At 33.0% G+C, this 9,470-nt stretch overlaps 1 protein-coding gene across 1 annotated transcript; it reads right to left on the bottom strand.

Moving 5' to 3' along the window:
* Nucleotides 1-919: 919 nt before the first annotated feature.
* Nucleotides 920-2,364, bottom strand: LOC117924657 (class V chitinase-like). The gene is made up of 2 exons (XM_034843355.1): nucleotides 1,246-2,364; nucleotides 920-1,087 (listed from the first exon to the last, which is right to left on the bottom strand). The coding sequence occupies exons 1-2, from the start codon at nucleotides 2,324-2,326 to the stop codon at nucleotides 1,065-1,067; spliced, it is 1,104 nt and encodes a 367-aa protein (XP_034699246.1). The 5' UTR covers nucleotides 2,327-2,364; the 3' UTR covers nucleotides 920-1,064.
* Nucleotides 2,365-9,470: the final 7,106 nt, after the last annotated feature.

Below are 9,470 nucleotides of genomic sequence, written 5' to 3'. Positions count from 1 at the left end.
AGAAGGAAGAAACTAGTGTTGAAAGCCATTGAAGAGAAGAGGCAAAACAGATGATTAACTTTCTCTGATCAGAAGCATGTCGTACCTGATCTACAGCTCATATGATAAGCTTTGTGGCTGTTTTAGCTGATTTGTGGAGTGATGCAAGTAGGGAACTTGTCGAAATTTTAATGTGAAAATATTTTAGGAGAAGATATCGTCTCAATTCAATAGTACTTCAAATAAGTAAACCAATTGATTTCTCTCCCAATTATTAAAATAACCATGCTAACTTGTTGCCAATTGAGATTCTTTTTTTCTTGGCTAAATTATTCTTCAGCAATACTCTCTAGCTAGGATGTGTTTGGCTAGAGGGAACTGATTAAAATACCGGGTTTGTCCAAAAGAGAGAGAGAGAAAAACACAGAGAGAGATGGCAGGTAGTGATATATGGCAACATACTTTTATTATTAAGAAATACTAAAATGCTTCACGTATTTCCTACTTCTCTCTCATCGTGACATTAAACAAATAAAAAGTCCATGTCCTAGGTTGATTTGTTCACCCGGGAAACATTAATTATACTTGACTTTTTAATCTATGTTTTACAAAATGGAACTTCATGAATTTGAGCTCATCTTTTGACATATTTTAAAAAATGTTGAATTTGTAAGAGTGTTGTTATTTTCTTCAATTTAATTATTAAAAAAACATTATAAAATTGATTGAGATTTAATAAAATAAATTACTATGAATTTTTGTGTATCCATAGGATATTATTTCTCAAGGTATAGCTTCGCTCTACGGAGGTGGTTCATACAATCAAGTTGATCCCTTACCTGCTTTGATTTAGTTCTAACAAGTAGTTTAGAATTAATTAATTTATATTGGTATCACATTTAGGGAATGAATTAAAAATAAATATGAGAATCATCCAACGTCCAAATATCAGTAGAAATTAATGAGATTATTCCTTATTTATCATGCTACATAGTACAAAACATTTCATAAAGTTGTTTTTGTTATTATTGTTTCAATTTGAATAATCTCATACTTCCGCATTTCTTGGATCCCATGCTTCAAGCTTATGAGCCCCACGTCTGTGATGCTGCAAAAACAATAAAACCCAGCATTAGAACACACTGACATTTGGCATTTATTGACAAATGAATTTGAGCAGGCGCCTTAACTATGGAATAGTCAACGAATGGTGATTTGAAAGAAAAACAAAAAAATATTATATGTATAAATAATAAATATACTTACCAGTTTGAGAAAGGACCCAGTTGTAATCCACTCCAACGTGCCATGCGAAGTAACCGAGTAACCCCTTTCCCTTAGCATACGAAACCTTGGTGGAAATACTTGGCGTATCATCATAACCTATCCAAGTTGTATTAACATAGCAGTAGTCCCCCACATAGGTTGAGTTGTACACTTTCGTAGCTCCATTCGCTATGGCCTGCCTGATCTGGTTGTAACCCATCGAACCATCTCCCGCCGTAGCTGCTCCGCTCGTGGCAGCGAAAAGACCATGATTATTAGCATTCACCAGTCTCCATGCATACCCATAGAAGGGAAAGCCCAGTACTATCTTCTTGGCGGACAGACCTGCCTGAATCCAATTTACGATCCCATAATTGCCATTATATTGACTCCCCGGATCGTACAATTGAGCCGGCAAACGGGTTACCTGAGACCAACCGGGGCCATAGAAGTCGTAGGCCATAGCGTTGATCCAGTCCAAACTCGCTGAAATTGAGCTAACAGGATAGCTCAATCCCTCGATTTTTGGTGCATAATAAACTGCTGCGGTTTGAAGTAATGCAGGCTTGCCGGAGTTTTTGGACTCATTAGCAACTGCAGCTCGCCATTCAGTGAGGAGGGTTCCGAAGTTGGTCATATCGGTGGTGGTGGTAGGGTACTCCCAGTCGAGGTCTAGACCAGAAAAGCCATTGGACCTTGCTACAGTTATGGAGGAATCGATGAAAGCTTTACGTGAACTAGCTTGGCTGGCCATGGAGGAGTACTGGGTCTTATTAGAGCTTCCTCCACCGATGGAAAGAAGGGTTCTGACAGAAGGGTTTTTTTGTTGGACAGTGGTGGTGAAGGTGGAGAATGCATTTGCGTTTTCGGAGGAAATCGTGACTTTGTTGGTGCTGGGATCGAGATCCGCAAATGCACAGAAAAGATGAGTGAAAAGAGTGGAATTGATACTGGAGGCAGGGAATCCGCTGGCTGGAAACCAGTAGGCCCCTTTCACCACGGTTTGCGCAGTGGAGCGGTGGAGTTGGAGCAGAGAAAGGAGGAAGAAGAGAAGGCAGAGAATGGACGTCTTGGAAGCCATCAAAAAAGAAAGGATAATGTATATGATTATCTTGATTTCTTTGAGATAAGGGATTGCCCCTGAAACAACTTAAATAATGACCTCTACTGTGGAATTTAGCACCTTCTTGCCTGGATGATGATGATGATGATGATGTCATGGATTGCCTTATAGGAATCTGAGGTGTCTTCCGCAGCTGATCAAAATTAACGTGGGTGGAGAGATTTCTTAGATGAAGATGCGTAGAAAAGCGAGGCTATAATAAAATAAAATCGGTTTTGGATGATTGTGGAGCGATGCGAGCAGCGCAACTAGTTGAATTTTTCATTGGAGATGGTGGGACAATAGTTCTGGTGGATTCCAAATGTAGCAACAATTTAAAAATGTTTTATTTAAAGTAAAATTATTTTTATATTTTTAATATCTAAATAGAATTTTGTTTGTTCCATCACATTTGAAAAAAAAAAATTAATTTCATATAATTTCGGTAGATATATAGGATTTTTCATTTATTTGAAATTTTATTAAATACTTTTATTATTATTTTTTACTTTCACTCAGAATATTTGATAAAATTTTCAACCTATAAAAATTAGGTGTATTTAATTAATCAAATCTGAGGACTATGTGACTAAAATTAAATCTAAAAAAATTGTAAATTATGTATGAGATCTATGAATAATATCAATGACTAATTTTAAAAGTTGTATTTAATTATAAAGTTTATATTTGGTTTTAGAAATTTTGATTATGTATGGTTTTGGAAAACTTCAAAGAAAATGAAAGAAAATTGAGAGTAAAATGAAAATAAAAAATAAATTTAAAATCATTAACTTATTTGTATACTATATTTTAAATTCATTTTATTTATTTTTTATTTTTTATATAAACATCAAATAATTTAAATATATAAGAGTTTTTAATTAATTTTACTTGCATAAGATATTTTTCTTTTTTAATGATAAAACGAAGTATAAAAAAATAATTTTTTTTCTTAGTATTTTCATAGAAATAAGCATAACAAATGTAAAATGTGAAAGAAAGAGTGAAAAAAAAAATTAAATGAAAAAAAAATATATATATATATATATATATATATATAAAATATTCAATTTAAAATTAATAAATTATTTTTATATCATATTTCAAACTTATTTCACTTATATTATACTTTTATATAAAATTAAACAAATTAAAAATAAATAAATTTTTATATAATTTAATTATATTTTATTTTTATTTATATTTTTATAGCAAAAAAATTAAATATAAGAAAATTATTTTTTATTATTTTTCTAAAACCAAAAATAATATCAGTGATAATTGTCTGAAACAAAGCTTTAGTAACCGAATTGATTACTCTCCCATGTATACAAAGTTTTAATGTAATCTTTGTCAACTTGTTATGGGTTTTAATGTTGGACCTGGTCCTTTATCTAAAGAGTGGGTTTGTCCAATTCTAAAAGGTTGTATGGTTGACCAAACATCAAATCATTTTTACGTGGACACAAATGCGTGTAGACTTGGGTCTAGAAATTGACTGAGATATTTTGAGAAAATATCGGTGTCGACATAATTTATAGCCATCAGAAGACTTTAAAAACGGTTGAACCATTCTTCGGAACAGATCATTAAATTTGATTGTCTTGTGATTTATCAATATCATACTTACAAAATGTATCGAGTAATAAAATATTGGGGTAAAATAATGGAGGCAAATAAAGACTACTATATTATTTTTTTATACACTTTGTAAGAGAAAAATCTAATTTATGAATATTTTTTTATTAACAATTCTATTTTAGTGTAATTGCTTTCTTAACACAAATAACTAAATTAAAACCACTCAAACTTGACATACATATTCAATCTATTTTATATTCATTTTCATATATTTGAAACTTTATAATTATGAATTTCTAATCAACAATTAAACATATACAACCAAATCTACCATTTTCTTCCTAAAATGTGGTTGCAGTACGGTGAAATCTTCAAAATAACAACAATTGGAAGGAAAATATTTTCTCACCAATAAACATTTGAGAAAAAAAAAAAAAAAAACATGCGTCTCTAAATTCTCCTGTCCTATTTAAAAATATGCGAATAATCTTACAAATTAAAATGAAAAAGTGTTTCAACCTACTTAGATTAATTAATAATTTTGTTCTAATTGTGAATTATTCTAACGCGGCTTACTTTCTTAGGTCTCAATATTTTTTTTGGGTTCAAGCTACCCTAGCATCAAATTTGAAGAAAACGAAAATGAAAGAAAATAGAGAAGCAAAATGAAAAAGTGAAAAAAAAATTAATCAATGAATTATTTTTATATAATATTTTAAATTTATTTTAAGCTTTGTTATATAAATATTAAATAATTTAAAAATATTTAAGTTTCTAATTAATTTTAATTATATATAATTTTTTTATAATAAAACCATGAATTAAAATAATTTTTTTCTTAATATTTTCATAAAACTAAATATAAGAGAGGAAAATTGTGAAAGAAAAAATAGAGGAAAATGTAAAAAAAAAAAAAAAAACTTAAAATTAATATATTACTTTTCAAAGTAATTTCACTTATTTTAAATTTTTATATAAAAATTAAATAATTTTAAAAACATATAAATTTTCAAGTAATTTTATTTATATTTGATTTTTTTTATATAATAAAAAACTAAAGATAAGAAAATTATTTTTTAATATTTTTTATTCCTTAATATTTTTCTAAAACCGAGATAGTATTAGTGTTAATTATCCAAAACAAAGCTTAAGTGACCGAATTGATTACTCTCCCGGGTATTCAAAGTTTTATTGTAATTTTTTTCAACTTGTTATTGGTTTTAATGTTGGGTTGGGTCCATCGTCTAAATCCTAGAATCTATTTGCCAGAGAAAAGAAAAAAAAAAAATTGGATTTTTGAGAAAAAAATATTATAATTTTAAAAAATAAAACACAAATGGTTGTAGATTTTGGTCTAGAAATTAACTGAGATGCTTTGAGACGATGTTACAAACCTTAGCACATGGTCTTTAATAGTTGGTATGATTCTTTGTGGGCATAATTTATAATTAGTGGTCAACGAAAGACTTCTTAAATTATTGAAAAGAGATTATTAACAGAGGATTTTACCCTTCAAACACAAATCCTATTTTAAAAAATAGAGAAATGATAAATAAATCCATGTTAATCAATAAAATTTCTGTGGAAAACTAATCATTAAATTTGATGATCTCCTGTTTCTTCAAGCATCTCACAACTTTCATGAATTTTTTTGTTGCTCTCCTCTTTTTCATGACACCTTGCTCAACCCACCATCATGAGTTTTGTTCCTATTTCTTTTATTTAGTAGAAATGTCGCACAATCTGAATATAAATTGCTTTGTTATATTGTTGATTTTAGGATAAACTTACATTGGTTTTTATGAGCATGATAATATTTTAGATGAATTATCAATATATGTAAAGAAAATAATATAGTTGAGATATTGGAGATAACTAATATTAAGGTCTAAATTGTTTTTTGGTAGATATAGATTAATTCAACTTAAATATAAATATAATTTAATCAAGTTAAGTATTAAGTTGATTATTTATTTAATATTTTATTTTTAAGGGTTTTAATGCATAAATAAACTGCAATTAAGCCACTATCTGATATATCTTGGAGCTACTTTTTGAAAACAACCTTCTTTTGGCATGTAAACATATCTCGGAGTAAAAGGCATTGGATCGTGGAGAATAATTATAGTTTTTGGCATGTTTGGATTTTTCTGTCTTTTTTAACCTCTAATTAGAAGATTAGACAGTGATATGTTTGTTGTAAGCATATTTATGGTACTAAATAGAAATAAACAAATACAATTTATATAATCAATCTATTTTTATATTCATTTTCATGTATTTCATACTTTATGATTACGAATTTCTAATTATTTTTTATTATGTTAATAATAATAATAATGTAAAAGAAGAAAGATCCAAAGAAAAAAAGTTTTGAGGAAAAGTGAATTCATATTCTAGTTGTCTTGTCTATGTGATTTGAATCATGATAATTATAATAAATGAAAAGAAGAAGAATTGGCTGAATTAATATTATTGATGTTGAAGTGCGTATTTATACAATGAGGTTTGAGATCTTTTTCTACAAGTCAGGAATCAGCTTACCATATTCTAGACTATCCAACTATAAGTCAGGAATTACAATAGGAAAACTAACATATATAGATCATCTGTTCTTAATATGGAAGATTTAGGAAGATTGACTTTCCAACACTCCCCCTCAAGTTGGAGAGTGGATATCCTGCACTCCTAACTTGCGAATCATAGGAGCAAAAATCTCCTTTCCCAATGGTTTAGTCAGAATGTCTACAAGTTGGTGCGCTGAGCTCACATGTCTTGTAATAATGGAACCATCTTGGATCTTGTCCCTAATATAGTGACAATCCATCTCAATGTGTCTAGTACGCTCATGGAAAACAGGGTTGGCTGCAATGTGCAACGCTGCCTTGTTGTCACAATACAGCAAGGTAGGTTCCTGATGTAAAACACCCAAATCTTTCAAAAGGTACCGAAGCCATGTCAACTCACAACAAGCTCCTGTCATTGCACGATACTCTGTTTCGGCTGAAGAGAGTGACACTGTTTTCTGTCGCTTTGATCTCCAAGAAATCAGTGAAGGTCCAAAGAATACACAGTAGCCTGTAGTGGACCTTCTAGTAAGTGGACAACCTGCCCAATCAGAATCTCAGTAGGCTCTCAATCTGAAATCATTATTCGAAGAGAAGAACGGACCCTGACTAGGTGCATTCTTAAGATAACGTACAACTCTGAACACTGCTTCCATATGAGCCTTTCTCGGTTGATGCATAAACCGGCTTAACACATGAACTGCATAAGTGATATCTGGCCTCAACACAGTTAGATATATTAACCTTCCAACCAATCTCCTATAACGACCTTGATCCTTGAGCAAATCGCTCTTATCAGACAATTTCAATCCTCGTTCCATAGGTGTATCAATAGGGGCAGCGCCCAACAATCCTGCATCCTCAATAATCTCTAATGCATACTTACGTTGGGAAATAAAAATCCGATTTTTAGAAGCAGAAACCTCAATGCCAAGAAAGTATTTTAAATCACCCAGATCTTTGAGATGAAAATGACTATGTAGAAATTTTTTTTGTTATAGCAATGCTCATAGGATCATTTCCAGTAATCGGAATATCATCAAGATATATCAAGAGGGCAGTAAAGGACTTGCCTTGTTTTTTGGTAAACAAAGAATAATCGGCTCGAGATTGTGCATAACCGGCGGATTGAATAGCTTCTGAGAACTTGGCGAACCATTGGCGAGAAGCTTGTTTCAGACCGTAAAGTGATTTATGAAGGCGACATACCAAGTTTTCCTCCCCCTGTCACCGAAGCCCTGGCGGCGGAGACATGTATATTTCTTCATGTAAGTCGCCATGAAGAAAAGCGTTGTTAACATCCATTTGATGAAAAGACCAGCCACGGGCTGCGGCCAATGCAAGCAAGCAGCGAACAGATATGATCTTGGCGGTGGGGGAAAAAGTATCCTGATAATCGACACCTTCTAATTGAGTAAAGCCTTTCGCTACCAATCGTGCTTTGTAACGCTCAATAGACCCATCTGAACGGTGTTTAATTTTATACACCCATCGATAGCCAATCGGTATCTTGTCGGCCGGAAGTGGAGTGAGAGACCAAGTGCCATTAGCTTGGAGAGCCTGCAATTTAGAACGCATTACCTCCTGCCACTCAGGATGAGCTGCTGCTTCCGAATAAGACCTGAGTTCTGTGACAACACTATGTTGAGCAACAAAAGATCTATATGCAGGCTTATATCTGTGATAAGAAACATAATTGGCCAGTGGATATCGTGTACCTTTAGTTGGACCTAGAATCAAGGAAGACGATTGATTGGAGGAAACGTGGGAGCAAACATAATCGTGGAGCTTGATTGGCGGGGCGATATGACGGCTGGAGCGACGGAGCGGAGTGGCTGGTTTGGGTGAGTGTGTTTCTGGTGAAAAAATGGGTGTTTCGGCTGGAGAAGCGGACGGGATGGATGCAAATGGTGACACCGGAGAAGGCGATACTAGAGTTGTAGAAGACGGTGGTGAAGGGTTTGGATCAATCTGAGAAGAAGGTTCGATAACGAGTTCGGAAGGTCAAGAAGGAGAGGAAAAGTCGTCATTTTCTATGGTGGGAGACGGTGTGCTTGTGTGGTTGGAAAGAAGAGGGGAAAGTGCGTGAGAAGTAGAGTCAAGGGAGGAAGAGATGTCGTGGGCCACCAAGGGGATTGGACCAGAATTATGGGTCAATGAAAGGAGAGTAGAGTTGGGCTTGAGAGAGACATAAGGAAAAATATCTTCATGACATTTGACATCTCGGCTAGTAAAGACCTTTTTGGTTGATAAATCAAATAATTTGTATGCTTTCTGACCAACAGGATAACCGATGAAGATGGATGGCATGGCATGGTAATCAAATTTGTGAAAGGTGTGAACATTGGTGGCATAGGCTAAACATCCGAAAACACGGAGATGGGAGTAAGAAAGTGGTTTTGAGTAAAGCAATTCAAAAGGAGTTTTGAAAGACAATATTGGTGAAGGTAACCGATTGATGATGTGTACGGCAGTGAGAGCACACTCCCCCCAAAATTGAATGGGAACTTGAGCATGGAATTTCAAAGCTCGGGCTACTTGTAAAATATGACGATGTTTGCGTTCCACAACCCCATTTTGTTGAGGCGTGTAAACACAAGAATGCTGAAAGATGACGCCATTATCTTGAAAAAAGGAACGAAGTGAGGTAAATTCTCTACCATTGTCACTTCGAAAAGTTTTAATGCGAAATTCAAATTGTGTGAACACATAGCTGAAAAAACATTTTAAAAGTGATTGTGCTTCATCTTTATGTCGCATTAAAAATATCCAAGTGAAACGTGTATAATCATCGACAATAGTGAGAAAGTAATGGGCACCAAACAGAGAAGGGTGTCGATAACGACCCCAAATGTCACAATGAATAATCTCAAAAGGTTTTGTAGAAGAAATAGCACTACTACCAAAAGGTAAACGACTTTGCTTAGCCAAATGACATATAGGGCAAGCATTATTGGACTGAACAAAAAAATTCA

Source organism: Vitis riparia, chromosome 11, assembly GCF_004353265.1.
Source record: "Vitis riparia cultivar Riparia Gloire de Montpellier isolate 1030 chromosome 11, EGFV_Vit.rip_1.0, whole genome shotgun sequence".
Classification (NCBI taxonomy): Eukaryota; Viridiplantae; Streptophyta; class Magnoliopsida; order Vitales; family Vitaceae; genus Vitis; species Vitis riparia.
This window is presented reverse-complemented; position numbering and strand designations above follow the sequence as displayed.

Coding starts and splice junctions, on each gene's coding strand:
- LOC117924657 (XM_034843355.1), bottom strand. CDS start 2,326: ATGGCTTCCAAGACGTCCATTCTCTGCCTTCTCTTCTTCCTCCTTTCT. Junction 1,088..1,245: donor CTGGGTCCTTTCTCAAACTG/GTAAGTATATTT, acceptor TTGTTTTTGCAG/CATCACAGACGTGGGGCTCA.